Source organism: Balaenoptera acutorostrata, chromosome 1, assembly GCF_949987535.1.
Source record: "Balaenoptera acutorostrata chromosome 1, mBalAcu1.1, whole genome shotgun sequence".
Lineage (NCBI taxonomy): Eukaryota > Metazoa > Chordata > Mammalia > Artiodactyla > Balaenopteridae > Balaenoptera > Balaenoptera acutorostrata.
The window spans coordinates 22,163,135-22,185,819 of NC_080064.1; the positions used below are offsets into that span (position 1 = coordinate 22,163,135).

The 22,685-nt window shown below is 37.9% G+C and overlaps 1 protein-coding gene and 1 long non-coding RNA gene across 7 annotated transcripts in view; one reads left to right on the forward strand and one right to left on the reverse strand.

Moving 5' to 3' along the window:
- EYA3 (EYA transcriptional coactivator and phosphatase 3) overlaps positions 1–22,685 on the reverse strand; it is a 100,554-nt gene that overhangs the window by 13,677 nt on the left and 64,192 nt on the right. For 5 of the 6 annotated variants that reach the window (XM_007170511.2, XM_007170504.2, XM_007170507.3 and 2 more), the window contains 7 exons: positions 17,766–17,851; positions 14,444–14,627; positions 12,390–12,529; positions 8,252–8,335; positions 6,704–6,793; positions 4,559–4,617; positions 2,309–2,469 (listed from right to left, as the gene is read on the reverse strand). In XM_007170511.2, coding sequence (XP_007170573.1) covers positions 2,309–2,469; positions 4,559–4,617; positions 6,704–6,793; positions 8,252–8,335; positions 12,390–12,529; positions 14,444–14,627; positions 17,766–17,851 — 804 coding nt within the window. The remainder of the gene's footprint in view (positions 1–2,308; positions 2,470–4,558; positions 4,618–6,703; positions 6,794–8,251; positions 8,336–12,389; positions 12,530–14,443; positions 14,628–17,765; positions 17,852–22,685) is intronic. The other variant, XM_007170510.3, reaches the window with a different exon arrangement.
- Positions 9–21,780, forward strand: LOC103020176 (uncharacterized). Its single transcript, XR_450018.2, has 3 exons — positions 9–89; positions 3,010–3,335; positions 21,353–21,780. It is a non-coding gene; the product is annotated as an uncharacterized LOC103020176 (long non-coding RNA).

Here is a 22,685-nt window from a genome sequence, read left to right on the forward strand (position 1 = left end):
CTTTGGGAATAAAAGTAGACACATTCATCATTTGACAACATCCTTGCTGGCACAGAGAAAGCGACTTCTAAATTCAATTTGGAAACAGTGTGAGTTAGTGAAATATTCTTCTGAGCTAACACATCTCTCTCCTTGATAAAACCCTAGCCTACTCAAAATGCCTTTTTTACTTTCTTCACCAGAATATTTTGCTGGGGGAGGTGGGAGGTGCATAATTACAACAACAAAATCAGCTGATAGAAACACTGTGATTAGGTTCTGGCAGAGGCTCTTTCTTTCATCACCAACCGGTAACGTAATTTGCAGACCAGTGGACCATACTTTGAGTAGCACTGCTTTAGATGTGACATCAAGAACCAAAGGGGGAAAAATTACAGATGGAGAGTCCACAGCATTTCCAATCTCTTTCTAAAGAAACCGAGGCCCACGGAGGAAAGGCGGCTGCCTGAGAATACACAGCAAGTTAGTGGCTTTTGGTCTCAGAAATCTTCCCACTATCATACACTGCTCCCACAGTGACTGCTCTCACCCCCTTCAGAACACATCAACCTGAGATCCCAGGCTGAATCACCAGCTTTCTGAATGTCATTTATTTGTACTGTACTTCTGAAACAACTCCAGCTGATAAGAGACTAAAACATTTCTTTAAGATCAGATGATTAAGCACAAAACAAAAAACAATTCATCTGATGGGAGCACGTTACCTGACACTTGAGTTACAATATTCAAATAATAAACCTGGCTCTGAATTTTCTGTAGTGAAGGTAAAAAGAGAAATTCTGCATTCTATTACCAACACTCCATAAAAACAGAAGTCATCTCTATGAGTAGAACTGTGTATAATTTGTTTTCAGTCTGATGGTTTTTCACAGTGCAAGCCTAGAATTAGATGACTCTCAAAATTTCTGATAAAACAAAACAAAAACCAAACAAGTATCTATACGTCATGTATGACATATACATAAGCACGCATATGTCATATATTTAACTAATATCATGTGGCACTTTTGTTAATTCATATTTTACAAAATACAGGTGGATATTACTTTTACTATGTTCCCCAGGGTGAGCTCAGGGGATTCTCACAGAGGGTTATATATCACTTTCTTCAGGAAACCAGGTCCAGACACTCACTGGGCAGAGAAAGGACCAGAGACTTAGGTTGTATATGAAAACGAACAAAAGAAAGGCTAATGTCTGCGAGAGAGAAAGAGCAAAAAGACTTGGTTACCAAAATAAAAAGTACTGGCTCTGAATCATGAAGAAAAAAAAGCAGTAAAGAAAGGAATCTGAAAAAAGTAAATAAATTAGATTCCCAAAAGCCCAGATGCCTATGATTTTTTCTGGTATTGGAGCACTGTAACAGGAATGCACCAAACTGATCTTTGAAGCCCTGTTTTTACTTTCTGCCCCACACTGCAGTAGTGGTATGGTAGGTAGGAGGGCTCTCTTGACCTGACGTAATGTACTTCTAGGCAGTCTATGGAATCCCTGAAACTTCACGCAATATTTTGTGCAGATGGAGGTGTTTGAGGGCGATGGTTCAGTTTTCAGTATTTTCTCACAAGGGTATATCACTAAAAAAGGAATTGCATGAATGTAAAGTGAAGTGGACCAAGAGTTCGGGATTCCAGTTGTGGTATGGTCACTAATTTGCTATGTGACCCGACCTTGTTACCCTCATGATGGACCATCAATTTTCTCAAGTGCAAAATGAAGGATTTAGATTAGTTACCTAATGTCTCTTCTAATTTGAACAATCTATGGCTAATTAATTAATTCCAAATAATAGAATTTTAGGCATAATGGTACCTGACATTTGAGATCTATCTGGGCAGAAAGAATTTCCAAGGTCCTTCAAATCACAATGCACGGATACTGCCAACCTATCATCCTGGACCTAGTCTTCCATCCACTATAAACCTGGTTGCTAGTTCTACCTGACTTGTCCCGATGGCTATGTAAATCTGTTCAAAAATATGGCAACCTATTAAATATTACTGATAGTAGTTGTGACCCCAGAAAAAAACACATGCCATCAAACATAATCTGTGGAACACATTTCCTTTAAAAAAGGCATCTATCTAAAAAGAACAAGAGAACTTGGCGAAGTTATACCAAGAGAAGTCCGTGAGAAATGCAGAGCTTCCTCCCCAGAGGGTTTCCATCAAACCTGTTTTTTAAATACAGAGTTAAAATGTTACTGTGGCACAAATTCATTAAGTCAGGGAGCCCTAAGCAAACCCTGGAAAAGAAAACAGGAAGTCAGAAAAAAACAGAAAATTAGCTGGTTGTATGCCACACTTACCAGCCACATTGCTTTTATGCTTATCATAGATTTCTCTCACTTTTCGGTATCGGAAAGCCAGTTTCCTCATCCAGTCCACACCTCCCTGGACGCCCACAGAGGAACCATGGCTGCCACTACCTCCTGAGCCACTGAAACCATCTGTTGAGAAACTGTAGTTGCTGTAGAGAGAGAGGATGATGAAAATTAAAATCTATACTGCATGGAGTTTTTGGTTGAATGCCACCTGGGATTGATTTTCTGTCCTATTCCTGGCATCTGACAGCCAGGCTTTGAGAATCTTCTTTCTTAATCTCTGTATGTCAGAGTCTATCTTTTCATCAGTCCTCCATCTCACCCCTATTACTTCTATCAAAGAAAGGATGGAAAGGGAGAGCAAGAGAGGCAAGACTAATTCAATCACCAGCATCCCCTAGAGGCTGGCTTCAGACAGACCATCTTTTCATTAATGACAGAAAATACCTTACAGTGAAAAAAACCCAGAATACAAAACTTTTGTGTACACAACTATGTGTAAAAGGAGAAACGTGAAAAAATAATGGAAGGAACTAACCCCAAGTTCTAATAATAGTTAGAAAATGGGCATGTTTTCCTTCAGTGATCTGTTGGCTAGTTTAGTAAGTTCATGGGTCACTGTATTGGCTATAAAATATGTCCACAAATTCTTTAATACTCCTCTCTTCTAACTTTGCTCCCTGTAGGTATGGACAGTATTTGAACATAAACAGAACGTGGTGGAAGTGATGGTGTTGGACTTTAGAGACCAGGCTTCTCTTACAGCACCTGCTCTAAAAGAAGTCAGCTGTCACAGGAGAACACTCAAGCTGCCCCATGAAGAGGCCCATAGTGAGGACTGAGGCCTCCTCCTATCAGCCACACATGGAAGCAGGTCCTCCAGCTCCAGCCAAGCCTTCAGATGATTTTAGCTTCAGCTATCTTGACTTCAATCTCAGAGACCCTGATTCAGAACTACCCAGCTAAGTCACTTTCAAGTTCCTGACCTACAGAAACTATGAGATGATAAATGGTAACTGTTTTAAGCTACTAAATTTTGGGGTAATTTGTTACACAGCAATAGACAACCATTATATAGTTAAACAGGTTGGGAGGGATTAATACTTCCTAAGTCAAGATTTCCAAATGACTGACAGAATTAGAGACAACTTGGTTCAATCAGAAGTCAAAATAGAGTTCAGTGTGAGATTCTATATTTAAGAAAATAAAGCTGCCAAGACATAAGATAGGTAATTAACTAGTTAGCCATATGTATAAGAGAAAAAAAAAAATACTAGGGTTGAGTGGATTGTAAACTGCTTCAGACCAGGCTTTTTCCTAAGGTGAGTAAAATCTCTTAAGACTGGTGCCCTCCAAGGCTGTGCAAGACACAGCATACACGACTGGATCTGCTCCAGAAGTGAAACCTTTCTATCCTTCTCGGCACCACAGGGTTACATCCTTACTAAGTGATGTGTCCAGTTCTGCTCTAGATTTGAGAATTCACAGAGGAAACAATTTTAGGGTAGACACATGGAAAAACTTTTGCCTATGAAAAGGGATAAACATTAAAACAAATTAACATGAAAAGATGTGACAACTTTTTTTCTAAAGGTCTTTAAATGTAAGGTAGATAAATTTTTGGATTATTCTTAGCTAAGACTACTGAGCTAGAAGACAGTAGCCAAGAGAGAAAGGAGGAGACCGAGCAAGCATTTTGCCACTGAGACCTCCTTGGTTTAGCGTTCACTGTGATATTAATGTTCGAGATTGTCTTCCATAGGGTCACTCCTGACACCGTCAGACCCCCCACAATTAATTTCCTTGGTGAAATCCCTGATGTTTATTTGTATCTAAAACCAATCAATCTGGAAGCACACTTTTCCCGACTGAAAATCTGGCCAAGGAGAAACTAGTATATCCTTTACTTTGGAATGCTTTTTTCTCATTCCATCATGCTACCCATTCATCAAGGTCATACTTAAATTCTACTGTGCTGAGACGGCCACTCCAATGTTGGGACCACCTGCTCCCCACGCCCATCAGAATTACCTTCTAGTCTGTGTTCCATCACATTTTCTATTGTCACCTTCTCACACTACATGCCATCGTTAACTATGTTTGTTTCTATCTCCTCTAATAGATTGTGAGCTCTTTTAGGGCTGTGTCTTATTCATCTTTGTTTTCCTCTGAACCTAGACAGTGTCTTGTGCATAACAGGTGTACTGATGTTTAAGACATCATTGTTTTTATCACCTCAAGTCTTGGCCATTGTCATCAGAAGCCACATCTTCCACATGCACCTGGTCACACTCCTGTTAAAAGACAAAACCACACATTATTTCAGCCCAGGGAGTAGAAGTGCTACTACCACCACAATATATTGTAAAAATACCACAAACAATGGCGAGGTGATGAAATACCTTATGGTCTCTTATGTGTGGAGGATCACTCTCACCCCCCTTGCTGTTCAACTTCTTTTAAGGCCTAATTTACATTCCTCAGTCTTCATGAAATCTTCCTTAACCATCCCAACCCTCAGTTATGCTCTTATCTCAATAGTTCATTTTTCCAACAGTCCATGGGTATAAACACAAGCTCCCTTACACTGTCAGGTGTGCCTATGTCCTACACTAGACTGTAAGTCCTATTACCTTGTAGGCCTCTTATGGCACAACCATGCCTTACATCTCCTTTGTACCCCTCTAGTCTAGTCCAGTGCCCTTATATAGCATGTACTCAATACATTTTCGCAGATGAAACAGATGCTGGTAGAGTGCGTGTGGTATCAAAACTGAGAATGACTGAAACAGAAATTTGTAAATTCAAACTTAGGAATTAGAAGAGGTCATCTAAGTCAATCTCCTCATATTCTAAAAGTGAGGTAAAACAATTTGCCCAAGGTCATAAAACTAGTGAGTGGTAGAAAGAAACCAGAAGGAGCCTGGGTCTTCTAATCTGAATCCAAGGTTCTTTCCTCTAAGCCCACACTACTACTGACATAAAACGCCACCCACTGCCTAACTGACAGATTCAGTCCTCTGACACCACCTGGGGTGGTGCCGTGATGTCCACCTGCATCAGAATCCTCTGGGGAAGATTTTTAAAAATGCATATTTTTGAACAGAATTTCTGTGAGTGAAGTCCTAGAATCTTCATTTTTAACAAGCTCCCCAGGTGATTCTTATGCCCCCTAAAGTTGAGAACCACTGACCTGGGGGGCAGGAACACATTCAGGTCAAATTCTTCACAGAACTTTCAGTCCTGAGTGAGGACTATGTCTAGAAAATCATTACAAATACAATTTGGCAACAATTACTGGCACATAGTAGGTTTTCAATAAATGTTTGCTGAATAAAACTATAATGTCCCAACTTATCAACATGTGAAGTTGAGGGAAGATTAAAGCACTGTGGAGCTTACACAAAAGTGTTGGAGTTTAGAGCCCTATTAATTTAATTTGTTGGAGAATTGTCTGTTGAGTAGAACTAGATTGTATTTTAAAAGAAAGAGGATTACTTCATGTTCATTTTACTTTAAAATTTTATTTACTTTAAAATTTTCACTATTTAAAAAACTAGGTAATATATGTAGTACACAGTTCAAAATTCAAAAGGACATTAAGTGACAAGTCTGCTCCTTCCCACCTCTGTGTCCCAGCAATACATTCCCATCCTGAGATAGAACAACTGTTACTAGTTTGTTGTGTATGGTAACTGCTTAACTGAGGCCCAGAATGGGGAGATAACTTTCCTAACTTGGTACTCGCAGTCTGGTCTCCTGATTCCCAGTCCTGTGCTCTTTCCACTACACGATGTTCACCTCAAAGATGAACTCAAATGTCAAAACCAAAAAAATTAACCAAGAAGCTCTCGGTGTTTCCTGGTTTCCCTCCACCTAACTATAAAATGATCTGACATCAAGGCTAACCTATACATGGACAAGCACTTATAAAATACAACGAGTTAGAGTAGCCATCTACAGATCTGACAAATCAAGAGGCTATCTTTTAAGAAGGTAAAACTGAAAAACATTCAAGAGTACAAATAATCAAAGCCACCTTTTATATGTTATTTAATATAGCTGAATAAATTGGAATGTTGGTTTATATATCAGTGTTTTGCCTGATGGGGTGGCACTGCCCCTAGAGCTAGATCACTTCCAAATAAGCTAACAAAAATCAAGTTTTTGAGCCAATAAAACTGAAGCCCAGAACTAAGACTGTGGTGACCTAGCCAAGGCACTATTCCTTCAAGACTATGTACACCCAAGTGCCGAGCTGCCCTCTCCATACCTACCCTGTCTAACCACATTTCCTCTAAATACAAAAAGCACAGGCTCAATAAATAGTTATTGAACAAAGTGTTTCACTGAAGTGCAGAAACAATTTAAAATGCTTACCTCTAAGTCATTGAAAAATAGATGCGTGTCAGCCACTTCAAAAATCATTTCTTCCATTGTTAAACCTGAGCCAATCACTACTGTTGGGTCCTGAAAGACAATAAGAGAATAATTTGCTTGACTTGGCACTCACAGCATTGGTTCTTATCTTTAAAGGGTTCGAAATAGTTTGGGTCAAGGCCAAAACAACACTGGCCCACAACAGTGCGTCTCACTATTACTGATGCAATTTCATTCACAGTTATAAGAATCTGGGATTGTGCAAAGTTAAACATTTCAGGACTTTAGGACTTTAGTTTCTAGAAAACTTAACCCACTTAAAAAAAAAAAACAACACTTAATTTTTGGAGAAATTCCATTTCAGAAGAAATTCTAACTATCGCTGAAATATTGCTCTTATAACACCCATTATCGTCCCCCCCCCCACCTCACACACACAGTACAACACCAGAAGTCAGTAATCTGACAATCTCAACAACCAGGAAATCAGTAAAGAAATATTTGCAGGAAAACCAATGCACGTAGCTTTAAAATGAACTATCAGACCTTCCCTTAAAGGCAGTATGCTCTTATTTTATATACTCTCATTACCAATCTTGTTATATAGTATATGAGCTTATGTCAGCTTGCCAGTCTGGATACTAAAAGCCTATGGGAAAGTACTTCTAACAGAAACACTGGTGACAATAAGAAATAATTAGGAGCAGTAAAAGTAGGAAAGCAAAGGAGGCTGATATTTTTATAAAATTAATTCACAGAAACTAAAAAATAGGAGCCTGGAGGTAATTTAGTACAGAAATATACAGCCACTACCTCAAAACAGCTCAGCCCTCTATCAAAACTGATGTTAATACTGATGACTGAAGTTAAATCCTGCTTGGTATGTTTCATTTAAGAAGGTATATAATCTATTTTATTTTATTTTAAGGTTTTTTTTAAAAAGATTAATTAATTAATTTAGACGGTGCCAGGTCTTAGTTGCGGCATGAGGGCTTCTTAGTTGCAGCATGCGGACTCTTCAGTTGCGGCAGGCGTGCAGGATCTAGTTCCCCAACCAGGGATTGAACGCGGGCCCCCTGCATTGGGAGCGTGGAGTCTTACCCACTGGACCACCAGGGAAGTTCCTAAGAGGGTATATAATCTATTTTAGAAAGATATTTTATATTTTAAATGTACAGATCTGGTATATTCTCAGCTAAATGGTATGCTCAGTTTGGGCTATTATATGTGACATAGGGATAACAGACTAGTCTTTGGAGTAGATAATCCTGAGACTCCACTGTGTTTTGAGCCTCAGTCCCATACTTAGTCTTTGCAAAATACCGCTCTCCAACAACTTCAGCTTTTAGCACTGGTCCCAGGTCTAGTCTCCACCTTTATCATCAGCTCTGCCTGACCATGTAGTCTGCCTGGTATAAGCCATCGGGTGAAGTTTTATGTGAAAGGTCAACAGGGTAAGATGGAGATAACAGAGACAGTGATTTTGGTTACCTGCACACATAGTCAGGAGAGGGACAGTTACAACAAAGGAAGAAAGACTCAAATTACCTTTCCATACTTCTGGGCATAGGATCCAGTAAGAAGGGAGTGGAAGATGATGATGGTTTCATCTAAGTCCCACAGAAATACCCGCTGAGTGAGGAAAATATTTTAAAAAATGAGTGAGCATCTTTTTTAATCGTAATGGAATGAGACAAGAAATCAATAACAGAAGGAAAACTGGAAAATTCACACATCTGTGAAAATTAAACAATACTATCTTAAGCAATCAATGGATAAAAAAGAAATAAGTGAAATTAGAAAATACCTTGAGATGAATGAAAACCAAAAACAACATACCGAAATTTATGGGATGCTGTGAAAACAATGCTAAGAAGGAAAGTTATAGCTCCAAATGTGTACCTTAAAAAAGATCTCAATCAAAAACCAAACTGCACAATTTAAGTTGCCAGAAAAAGCCAGCAGAAGGAAGGAAATAATAAAGGTTAGAAGAGATAGATAAAGCAGAGGGTAGGAAAAAAATAGAGAAAATCAACAAAACCAAAAGTCGGTTCTTTGAAGAGATCTACAAAATTGACAATTTTTAGCTAGACTGGCTAAGAAAAAAGAGAGAAGACATAAATTACTAAAATCAGAAATAAAAGTGGGACATTATTACCAATTTTACAGAAATAAAAAGGATTATAAGAAAATACTATGAAGAGTTATACACCAACAAATAATCTAGATGAAATGAACAAATTCCTAGAAATTCACAATGTGCCAAAACTGACTCAAAAAGAAACAGAAAATCTGAACAGATCTTTAACTGGAGGAGGTTGAATCAATAATAAAAAACATCCCAAGAAAGAAAAGCCCAGGACCAGATGGCTTCACTGCTGAATTCTACCAAACACTTAAAGAAGAATTAACACCAATCCTTAAGATCTTCCAAAAAAATTGAAGAGGAGGGAACACTTCCTAACTCACTCTATGAAGCCAGCATTACCCTGATACTGAAGACAAAGACACTGCAAGAAAACTGCAGACCAATTCTCATATGAACAGTGATGCAAAAACCTCAATAAAATAGTGGCAAACAATATTCAGCAGCATATTTAAAGAATTATAAATCATGACCAAGTGGGATTTGTTCCCAGAATGCAAGAATGGTTCAACATAGAAAAATCAATGTAATATACTGCATTAACAGAATAGAGGAAAAAACCCACATGGTCATCTCAATTGATGCAGAAAAAGCATTTGACAAAATTCAACACGCTTTCATGATAAAAACACTCAATAAACTAGCAACTTCCTCACCATGATAAAGGACGTATATGAAAAACCTACAGCTAATATCATACTCAATGGTGGAAAATTGAAAGCGTTACCCCTGAGATTAGGAATAAGAGAAGTATGCCTGTTTTCACCACTTCTATTCAACATGGTACTGGAAATTCTAGCCAGAATAAACTGGCAAGGAAAGGGGAAAAAAGGTACCCAAACTGCAAAGGAAGAAGTAAAATTACCTCTGTTCGCAGATGACATGATCTTATACATAGAAAACCCTTAAGCCACAAAAAATTGTTGAGAGCTAATAAATGAATTCAGAAATCAGCTGTATTTCTATAAGCTTGCAATGAATAATTCTAAGAGGATTTTAAAACACAACAGCATCAAAAATAATAAAATATTTAGGAATGAATTTAACAGTTCAGGACTTGTACACTGAAAACTATAAAACATCACTGAAGGAAATCAAAGAGGACACACCTAGATAAATGTAAAGACATTCCATGTTCATGAATAGAAGACTTAATATTGTTAAGATGACAATACTACCCAATGTGAATCTACAAATACAATGCAATCCCTATCAAAATCCCAACAGTGTTTTTTAAAGAAACAGAAAAACTCATCCTAAAATTTGTATGAAATCTCAAGGGACCCTGAAGAGCCAAAATAATCTTGAAAAAGAACAAAGTTGGAAGACTCACACTTCCTGATTTCAAAACTTACTACAAAGCCACAGTAATCAAAACAGTGTGGTACTAGCATAAGGATAGATATACAGACCAATGGAATAGATGAGAGAGCCCAGAAATAAAAGCTTGTATATATATGTGGTCAATTGATTTTTTTTTTTTTTGCCAAGGATACCAAGACCATTCAATGGGGAAAGGAAACTGTTTCCAAAACAAGGTCCTGGGAAAACTGAATATCCATGTGCAAAAGAATGAAATTAGATCCCTACCTCACACTATGTACAAAAATTAACTCAATATGGATCAAAGACCTAAATTTAAGAGCTGAAACAATAAAATGCTTAGAAGAAAACACAGGTGAATATCTTCATAATCTTGTTTCCTTAAATATAACACCAAAAGCACAAGCAATAAAAGAAAAACAGAACTTTATCCGAATTTAAAACTTTTAAGCATCAAAGGATACTATCAAGAGTGAAAAGACAATCCATAGAAAATATCTGCACATCATATATCTGATAAGGGATTAATATCTAGAATATATAAAGAATTCCTAACATTCAACAACAAAAAAACAACCCAATTTAAAAATGGGCAAAGGATTTGGACATTACTTCAAACAAAACAGACAAATGGCCAATACACACATGAAAAGATATTCAACATTATTAATCATTAAGGAAATGCAAATCAAAACCACAATGAGACACCACTTCACACCCATTAGGATGGATTATGCAAAAAATGGGAAATAACTGGAACACTGGTACATTGCTGGTAGGAATGTAAAATGGTGTAGTCATTTGGAAAACATTTTGGTGGCTCCTCAAAAAGCTGAACACAGAACTACCATATGATCCCACAATTCTACTCCTAGGTTTATACTTTTTCAAATAATTGAAAAGAGGGACTCAAAGAGATACCTGTACAGCAGTGTTATAGCAGCATTATTCACAATAGCTCAAAGGTGAAAAAACCCCAAGCGTTCATCACATGTGAAAACAGATAAACAAAATGTGGTATAGATACACAATGGAATTATTCAGCCATAAAAAGGAATGAAGTTCTGATATATGCTACAGCATGGATGAACCTTGAAAACATTATGCTAAGTGAAGTAAGCCTGACACAAAAGGATAGATTTTGTATGATTCTACTTATATGAACTATCTAGAATAGGCAAATTTATAGTGACAGAAAGTAGAACAGAGGTTACCAGGGACTAATAGGAGGGGAGAATAGGGAATTATTGCTTAATGGGTGCAGAGTTTTTGTTTGCGATCATGAAAAACTTCTGGAAACAGATAGCAGTAACAAACAACACTGTGAATGTACTTAAAATTGCACACTTAAAAAATGGTAAATTTTATATTATATATACCTTACCACAATTTAAAAAATGAGTGAGTACTCTGTTTTTTCCAAGAAATATATCAGGTCTTTAGATTTTCTTTCTTTCTCCTCCTGCCCTCCCCGCCGCCCCCAGTAACAAAAGGGAAGAGAGGTTTCAAACATAGCCTCAATTTACCTATGTCTTCTGAACACCTGTCAATGGACTCATTTTTAAATATGGCTTTTCCCTCTTATTAAATGATCACATTTTAGAAAAATTGAAGAAAGAAAACAAAAGGATTAATATCAAAACTCCATTATTATTAGAATTTTGTACGACTTTCTAGTCTTTTAATAATGAAGCCAAATGTATGCCCATAATAAATTCCTATAGTGTTTAAACTACAGAATAAGTGAGAGCCAATCTCATTAATAAGTTACCAGATCTGGCTGCATGTTTCCCAGAAACTTGGCCTAAAACACTTTAGTTCTCTCATTTTACTTTGAGATTTTTAAATGGAGAACAGTATATTACTTGTGACACCCTCTGCTTTCTGAATACGATGCATTATTCTTTCTGTTCTCCTCTGGAATACAGAAAACAGTTTGTTCTTTCCCTTAAAAAGTGACCTGGCTATCTAAATTCAAAAAAGCTTTTTCAATGCTCTTGGTGAAAAGGATCTGAAAGTGATATGGTAAGATATGGGCATAGAGTAATGTGTTTTTACATTTCTCTTTTCACTTGGCCAATTCATTTTCTCTTGCTCAGGAATTATAGGGTATACAACACAGAACCACATAATCTCATGAGTTTCAGATATATATTTGATAAATTTAAGAAATGAGAAAAAAAAAAGGTTGCAACTCAAATGAGTTTCTTCCCATACTTCTAATTCACTGTCCTGGGAAGAGCTGGCATCAGCTTTCCTCTTGCCCCGGTTCTTGCCAGTCATGTTTTTCCTGGACTGGTCATCAGCATCTTTACTTGGTGTAGTCTGGGTCAAAGATGGGCTTGTAGAAGGGTCTCCTAGAAAGGAAAAGTGAGACAACGGTATTGCCAGTGTAGTCACAGGCTATAAGAACCAGAGCAGAATGGTCAGCAGGTTCTCTGCCCTGAAGAATCATGTTGCAGGGATAAAGGCTGGAAAACCAAACTTTACTTAAGCAATTTGGAAATGTAGACCAAACATCATGAAGAGAGTTATAACTAGAATTTATATGCCTGCCTCCCAATGGAAGAACACATCTATAAAGTCATTTTGCCAAAAAAAAAAAAAAATTAAACCTGAACCTAATTAAGCTTCTAGATCAGGGTTTCTCAACTTGGCACAACTGACCTTTTTGGACCAGATAATTTTTGTTGTGAAGGGACGTCCTGTGCATTGTAGGATGTTTGGTTAAGCAGCATTCTTGGCCTCTACCCACTAGATGCCAGTAGCACCCCCTTCCCAGTGTGACAACCAAAAATGTGTCCATACATTGCCAAATATCCCTGGGTGTGGGGTCATGGGGGTGGAGGCAGGGGGCACAGAACCACCTCTAACTGAAAAACCACTGCTCTAGATCCATTTACCACTTTAAATAAAATACAGAAGGCAGTGGGCTGTGGTAAACTACCCTCTAAGGTTATAATTGGCGAAATTTAGACTGAGAAATGATATGGGACAAACAGTCTATTGATTGTCTCTTCAACAAATAAATTACAATCGGAAATAAAAAGAGATGGGGGAATTTATAGGTTAAAACAAAATATCCACCAATCACAATGTATGGACCTTACTTGGATCTTATTTTAAACAAACTGTAAAAAGAAAAACAAAACTCCTAACATTTATGAGAAAACTAGAAATATAAATACCCTTTGGTATTTTATGTTATTAAGGAATTATTGTTGAATATTTTAGATGGGATAATGGCACTGTGGTTATGTTATCAAGCATTATAAATAAATATGATACCTGGAATTTGAGGAGGGAATTGGATGAAGTATAGTTGAAACAAGATTGCCTATGAGTTGTTAATTGTTGAAGTTGGATGACAGATATATAAGGGTTCATTATACCATTCTGACAACTTCTGCCACTGTTTGAAACTCTCCATTATTAAAAAGTTAAAATTGTTATGAAGAACAAAGATATTTAGAGAAATGGATTCAAAACTAAGGCATCAACACATGTAATGATTTCAAAGTTATGTAGGTTTGAAGCAGCAACCATTTGTATGTCCATTTATTTAGAAGACCAGTAGAGGCAAGATGCACAGAAAACTGCATTAGTTGATGTAGACCACTGTTTTTAAAAATGCATCAGTGTTAACGATAAACAGTCCTTCCCCAAGTTACATGACATGACAGTGAACCACCAAATTTTCATAATAGGGATAAAAAGTATGTGCATATGTTTACTGAATGTGTGCATAAAGTCTTTATGTCAGGATTTTTTAATCTGGACATCATAATTCATTGATCCATTTCAAAGCTAGAGGTTTACATTTGTAGGTTAAATTTTATGTATTTCATGGGGAAAAAGAACCATACCTTTCTTCAGAATCTTAAAGGGATCCATGACACAGAAAAAGTTAAGAACTACTGTTGTGAGGCCTAACCAGAAGTCAATTATGCACAGACTAAAACTGCAGTCCTCCAGCTTTTATAAAATGTGCTAAGATTCTGAAGTTCTCTGTGACAAGCATATTATAGCTACAGGGAGGGTGGAGTGGGAGTCATAAATAAAGTCTTTTCATTCTTGGTACTTTTCTGTTCACAACATCAGGTATTATATTCAGTCTGCCAACGACTCATCGTTGTCTGGCTACAGTGTTTAAATACTCCTCACCTGAGAAGGAAGGCCAATAGCATGGTAACAGTGACTTAGACCAGAATAAAATAAGCTTCACCATCACCTGTTGGATGAAATGCCCTTAAGCCAAATGCAGAGCTTACCAGAGGAAAGTCTCTGTGCTGCAGGAGCAGGTACCATGACACTAGGCTTCTCCGTCTGGTACGTGGCTGCTGCTAAGGTGGTACTCTCAGCATCACTGTTAGTCTGGCCTGTGACTCCAAAGCTCGAGCTGGGGTAGCAAGCCTGGTACTGACTTTGACCAAGGATAGTATAGGTGGGATAGTCCTGCAGGTCAAAGGGAATAAGGGAGGAAAATAAGCCTCTTAGCAAGAGCATAACACTAATTTCAACACAAGAGACTTTCATGTCCCTCTTTTTCGTAATTATTTCCCTAAAACATTAACCCGACTTCTTATTTACCTAACCTATATAGTCTTCCACCTAAACCAATGATTTTCGAAATGCATTCTGTGGAAACCTAAGAGTCAAGAGGACACGCCTCAGGGACTGTCTTTGGGATGAGGTTAAGGCTGAGAGCAAAGTGTCCCATGCACTGTACACACAATGTCCCTTTTCTACTATACCAGCCTTTTTTTTTCTACTTTATTTACAGAATTTCTGCAAAAATTTCTGCACAGAATTTTTGAAGGAAAGAGTCTACTCTTTAAGAAGCTAATAAAACACTGCATTAGATGATAGTGCTTTTAAGGACAGATGAGCTTAAACAAAAAAGCGAATATCCTACATTAAAGTTTCCCAGTTTAAAAACTGAGTATCTCTCTCTCTTTAAAAATATTTATTTATTTATTTATTTGGCTGTACAGGGTCTTAGTTGTGGCATGCGGGATCTTTAGTTGCGGCATGTGGGATCTAGTTCCCTGACCAGGAATCGAACCTGGGCCCTCTGCATTGGGAGCATGGAGTCTTAACCACTGGATCACCAGGGCAGTCCCCTCTCTTTTTTTAAATAATCAAGTTTTCTTTAAAAATAAAGTTTCTTTAAAATATTTGAAGGGAACTTTTGGTAGTTTCACAGGCACATACATGACAAAACTTATCAAATCATACAATTTAAATCTGTGCAATTTACTGTATGTCAATTACACCTTAAAAAAGCTGTAAAAAATGGGTATGATGCACAGCTCAAATACACACCTTAAAAAAATTCCACTGATAATTGATATTGGTGACAAGTAGGAAGAAGCTAACTGATCAGACCAATTATTTATAAAGAACACTGAGCATCTACCATAAGCCAAATACAATTCACAGTGTGAGTGTGTGTGTGTGTATGTGTTGGTACATGGGAGTTAAAAACCTAGCAGGATAGGGCTTCCCTGGTGGCGCAGTGGTTGAGAATCTGCCTGCCAATGCAGGGGACACGGGTTCGAGCCCTGGTCTGGGAAGATCCCACATGCCGCGGAGCAACTAGGCCCGTGAGCCACAATTGCTGAGCCTGCACGTCTGGAGCCTGTGCTCCGCAACTAGAGAGGCCGCGATAGTGAGAGGCCCGCGCACCGTGATGAAGAGTGGCCCCCACTTGCCGCAACTAGAGAAAGCCCTCGCACAGAAACGAAGACCCAACACAGCCATAAATAAATTAATTAATTAATTAATTAATTAAAAAAAACAGTCTAGCAGGATAGAAGACCAAAAAACATTTCCAACAAATTAGCAATAAATTGTATGTCAAATGAGTAAAATACAGAGGAAGACAACTATCACTGCAGACTGTGACAGAGAGCTTTCTGAGACAAAGAAGCAGAGGGGATAGGAAAATGAACAGGCCCTGGAAAGGTTTTATTAAGGGGCCAGAGATGTTGAGTCTGGATGAAACAAAGGATCTCTGTAGGCCTGAATGACTGGTTAAGGATAGGATTGGATTCTTTAGGCAGTGGTGTATAGTTTGTGTGGGAGCAGGAAATGGGGATCATCAAATTCAAATAAACAAAAATATGAAAAGATTCTGAGCAGGTGAGTGACAGGATAAAATGTGGCATTTAAAGAAAATTAATCAGACAGTGTTTTAGAAAATGTACAGGCATGGTGAAAAATTAAAGATGAGATGAATAGTTAACTCAAGATTAAAGAGGAAAAAACTAAACCATGGGAAATGACAGCAAAAATGAAAAAGCAGGGACTTCCCTGGTGGTCCAGTGGTTAAGACTCCATGCTTCCACTGTAGGGGGCACAGGTTAGATCCCTGGTCAGGGAACTAAGCTTCTATATGCCATGTGGCGCAGCCAAAAAAGAAAAAAGAAAAAGAAAAAGCAGGAAAGAATTCCAGAAATGGCTGGATTAGGGCTGGGTAAGGAAAAAAAAAATCGAAGATGACTGGTCTGGTTTTAGGCCTAGGTATATTAAAAAACAGTGTAACTGACAAGAATTGAGAGGCCATAGGAAAAAGTGGTATTACTTTTTGGAGGACAAGGAAACGGAAGAAAGGGTGGAATGAAAGGCTGGTTTTAGATATGGTCAACTTAGGGAAATAATAGGATATTAAAAAAAAAAAAGCCCATCAATCAGCAGGAAGCCTGTAGATACCATGAGGTCAGGACTAGAATCTTCATTTTGGAAGAAGTAAATGGACATTGTGAATGTGGTTAAACATTCCTGGGGATGAAATAACAAACATGTGGAAAACTAAAGAGACTGTCCATGACAGAAGACAGGATATGCAAAGGGAGAGAGATGTTACCCTGAAGAATTCCAGGTACACAGCAGGAACTCAATAAATACTTGTGGACTAAAAGAATGAACAAATGCAAAAACAGTCAAAACATAAAAAGTGAACCAGAATAGCAATGTTAACTGCAGCCACAAAAAAGATCCATGGAGACAGTGGTTGATAATACTAATTGCTGCAGAGAAAACAACAAATAAAAACATAACAACAAAACCAAAAAAACCCTAAAACACTGAAGATGTTAACAGTGATCTAAACATACAGAGTTAGTAGAATAGTGATCAAGACCAGACCACAAGGAATTCACAAAGAAATGAGTGGCTAAGTAAAAAAAAAGTCGAAGTAATATTTCCACAAACATTTATTATGTGCCTTTAATGTGAGTACTAGGCATTTTTCTGAACTCTCAGAACAAATAACTGAACAAAATAGAAAAATAAATCCCTACCCTCACGGAGCTTACATTCTTGTGGCAGCAGGGTAAGAGACAGACACACACACAGTAGATAAAGGAGCAGATATAATCATATCATTCATAGTCTTAGCAATGGAATGAGAGAAACTGGGTAGTAGCCTGAGAAACCATCCAAGGTCTCAGTCCTGAGGGCATCCAGAAAAAGGTCTCTCCACAGTCCATACTGGTTGTTTCTTAGATTGGCAAACTGATAATGGAAAGAAGAGAGGAAGAGCTAGCTAGATGAACCATATCAACAGGAGGAACCAAAGCAGCACCGTACCTGGTTTGAGATGCTGGAAACTGCTGCTGCTGGAATATTGGCAATAGTAGATGAAGTGGATATCAGGCTGGCATTTGTGCTTGAAGCTATAAGATTGAAAATGTTTAAAGATATTATGTAAAAGCCTAAATGAAACTGAAAATATATTCTGTCCTAAGGAAACAGATTACAAGGAGATAAAAAACATTGGCAAAGGAAATAAATACTATATACTGGTTTTGCTCTTTTGCATGCCATACCTTAATTTAGACTTGATTAGAAATAAAACGGTTCACACATTTTTGTTTCAACTTGAGTCTTCAACTATTCCTACTAAAGTCCTAGAAGGATATAACACAATGCACTGGTTCATACTAATGATACCAGTGAAATCAGAACCTAAACCAAATCACTCCAGTCCATCCTCTCTGGCAGCTGAAAAATAACTCACCTGCAGTGTGACCTACTGACACCAGTAGAAACAACAAGAACTCTGGGAAATCCACGTGTTAAGTCCTACACTGTGATATTTACTGTCACTTGCCCCAAATGATGCCTTTCCTGGTGCAACACAATTACTCTGAGAAATTGATGTAGTTCTCCAAATTCTAAAGTGCTTGGAGTTGCTTCAACAAACACCATGTTCTGGCATTTAATGATCTCACCCATGAGCCTGGAAAAACTCGGAAAATATTCAATATTATTCTGGCCAGGGAAAAATTTATTTCATAAGCTACTTAGGCTGCCTGTCTCAGGACAAGAAATTTGGGTTTTTTCACACCCTTCTATCACAGATTCCACCAGGGTTTTAATAAAATCCTCAGTGACTGGTATTTGTCACAGTGACATTTTTCAGGTGGACAATGTAGGTGAAACTGTGAGGTACTGCTCTTGAACTCCTCTCTTTTGCTCATCATAAGCATACTTATACATGGTTTCTACCGCAGTCACACACACCATAAAGGCTCACCATCAGGTAGACCACACTATCTGACTACCTATCCCATTGGCGACAAAGTCCTCTAGAGGGAAAGTTATTAGGAAAACCTCCATTAAGAATAGTGCAAGTGGGCTTCCCTGGTGGCACAGTGGTTAAGGAATCCACCTGCCAATGTGGGGGACACGGGTTCGAGCCCTGGTCCAGGAAGATCCCACGTGCCGCAGAGCACCTAAGCCCACGTGCCACAACTACTGAGCATGTGCTCTAGAGCCTGCGAGCCACAACTACTGAAGCCCGTGCACCTAGAGCCCGTGCTCTGCAACAAGAGAAGCCACCGCAATGAGAAGCCTGCGCACCGCAACGAAGAGTAGCCCCCGCTCACAACTAGAGAAAAGCCCACGCACAGCAACGAAGACCCAACGCAGCCAAAAATAAATAAATAAATTAATAAATTAAAAAAAAAAAAAAAGAATAGTGCAGGTGAACAAATGCAGCAGAAACTTGAGAGGACTGGTCAAAATCATAGGGAATTTTTATCCCTTTCCCCAAGGGTACTCTGCTTAGAAGAAAGTCTAGAAGAGATTGAGGTAAATTAGATATAAGGAACAGCTACTGCTAGCTTTCAGAAGAACTTGGGACAAAGAAGAGTTAAGAGTAATTTGTCCACAGTCATGGGGTTAAAGGTAGATAGTCAAAATGACAACTGTGATCTCCCAATTCTTCATCCAGTGCCCTTTCTTTCCTCAGAGTCAGTGGCTGAGCTAGGGATCAGATTTCGTCACTATCCAGGGAGATTTTCTTTTCTACAGTACTCCTTCCCCCAGGTAAACTAAAGGATTCTTGTCTACTTTCTTAAACCCAACATCTAAATGAAACAGATTTTATAATTTATAGATGATATTTTCTTCCCATCAATATTTTTTCCCCTAAGGGGTAAGTCCTAAGAAATCATTGTATATAAGCTAAATGACTCTACAAGTAGTTTTTAATTATTCTTGTGGGAAAAGAATTTTGAGTACATTCCAGATTCTATTACCAGTACATTAGGCTAGGCAGGCCTGCTGGCTAAACACAGGTGATTTAATGTGGGAAAGAAAATGAAGTATTTAATCTCTTAAGTTTATCTCTCCCAGCAAACTCCCATTTCTAGATCAGTTTTTCTATAGCCCTAATCCTAGCGTATATTCCTCTTTTCCTCCCATTTACCTTTAATTCTGTTCTACCTTCTTAATGATTTATAAACGGTTAGAGGTACAACTCATTCACAGCTGATATCTGCACACATGGGGAAAAAGGTGCTCTGACTGACAAGGTAGTTTTATAAATTTAACAATTTTCAGATCACTTACAGAATTGGGCTGCAGGTAAAAAGGTAGACCTTACAAACAACTGGCCACATATTCTTAATTATCCCTGACAGGAAGTTTAATGACTGGATTAGCTAGTTGTTGATAGCAAGTTTTTAACAAGTACAGTACTAAAAATCACAAATTCCTCTCAGCAATAGTGGCTTCTATTACAGGAAATGTTGGTCTGCTAACCTAGAAAGTTTATAGGGCTCAATAACAGTTCTTTCTCCAACTCAATCAAATAATTTCTAACATGTGTTATTCATTCATTCATTTGTTCATCAAACCAGGGTCTACTATGTGCCCAGAAACGGTTCCAGCCACTGAGGAGTAGAGTAGTGAACAAGTCAAAGTCCCTGCTCTCATGGCGTTTAAATTCTAGTGATAAAAGTTAGATGATAATTAAATAAATAGTATTTATTTAGGCTCTTGTAACCAGCATTGAACCCAAGCTAAACTCACTTTAAAATATACACAATCACTACATGCCGTACCCCCTGCACAACGATGACTAAATAGCCAGGCACCTCAAAAATAAAAGCACTGATCATCCTACATAAATATACATCTAGGTCTCAACAACAACAAATTAAACTCAAGATTTAAAAAACAAAAGCAGCAGCAATAAAATATGCAACAAAAATAAATTTAGAGGATAAAATAAAACTCAAGTGGTAACTCCTATTGATACATATATTTAAAGACTATTAGCTCTCCAAATGCCAACGGCATGGCCAATTGTTTTCGGATAGTTCCCACTCCTGTTTTGCAACAGAGCTGTGAAATCATAGAAAGACAAAGCTTCTGAGAACCATGCCCCATTAGAGATCCACCTGAAACAGTCAGGATACAGAGATAGCTTTAATCAGAAGACTGTGGTTATAGAACTGTGAGAGGCACAGTTGAATTAAGTGACATTGCCCCAAAGCTGGAGGGTAAACCCAAGGGTTAACGGCACATAGAAGTTGGTGCAAGATTTAGTTTCTACCCACCTGTCTAATTTTATGAATGTTTCTCTACCACCCATGCTCACCCAGCTTTCGAGTTACTCAAAACGAGAGACTCTTTCTCACTCAAGGACCTTTGCAATGTTGCTCTCCCTGCCTGAATTGTTCTCCCTGGTCTGTCCCTCTTGCCCTCCAGCATGATCATTCCTTCTCAGCATGTCTACTTCCAGAGAGACTCTCTCTGGACTCCTCTATTAGAACTAATTCCTTTCTTGTTTTCCCAGTCACAACAACCAATTCTTTTTTCCTCTCAGAGCACTTTTCAAAACCTATTTATTTATTTATTTGTTTGTTTTCTGCCTCCCCTCCTAGTCTGTAAGCTCCATGAAGGCAGAATCTTACTACCTTATTCATCACCTCCAACATCCAGCAAAGCACCCGGCCTACAATATGTAAAGCTCAATAAATACTCGTGGGATTCATGAATAGTATGTCAAGGTTATCAAAAACAAGCAAAATGTGAAAAACTGCAGTCAAGAGAATCCTAAGAAGCCATGACAATCAAATGAAATGTGGTATCCTGGATGGGATCCTGGAACAGAAAAAGGACATCAGGTAAAAACTAAGGAAATCTAAATAAACCTAGGATTTAATTAATAATAATGTACCAATATTGGTTCATTAATCATAACAAATGTTCCATTCTAATGTGAGATGTTAATAATAGGGGAAACTGTGTGCAGGGTAGGGGGATATATAACTCTCTGTATCATCTGCTCAATTTTTCTACAAATCTACAAAACTACAATAAAAAAATAAAGTCTATTAAAATACAAAACAAATCTCCTAGTCAACGAAAGACTCTTGTGTGTTACCAACACTATCAGAGCCCAAAGACATTCACTGAAATTCAAGGTTGGGTTAAAATTAATTCTGAAATTTCTGAAATTAATTTTGCTACTTGAATTTTAATTATTTAAATCATCTCAATTGAAGAAAATAACCAGAGATTGGGCCACACAGTCACAGACACTCTAGGAAAAGGTTGATATAAAGAAGCCAGATCTATTTAATCAAAGGGTTTTCATGAGCATTGAAGTATAAACTAAAGAAAAGGTTTTGATCAGAGCTGATCAAGCCAGAAGTGGAATTTGCTGTAATTTCCCTAACTTCCCCCGGGAAGATGGGCTATTGTCAATTGTTGAAAGCTTCCGGAGGGGATGAGGGGACATTGCTGTTCTGACCACTTTAAAAAAGAAAAAATCAATACAATGCTCCTTGTTTTTATTCCGTGGAATGACTGGGTAGTTACACAGGGGGGAAGATGAAGCCCTGGAGAGCTGACATTAATTATCTGTGCTAAAGGAAATGAAAAGTGGGGGTGAGGAGAGTGATACTGATAGAGGAGAATCCAGGTGATTCAAATGTGCCAGTAATACCCATATTTCCTTTTAGCCAATTGTTACCACTTGCTTTCTACCAACTTTTTCTCAGAATAAATGGTAAAAATTGATAACTTGATGGTTAATTTCTGCCTTAATTTCTACCCTTTGCCAAAGTTCTAATGGCAATATAATGGGCCAATTGGTTAACCAGAAAAGGGAAGGGAAATGAATTTAAGTACTTGCAAGTATAGGTTCTCAATTATGGGAGGTGATATTGATACCATGACTTCTACATTGAAAATCATAAACATTACACCCAT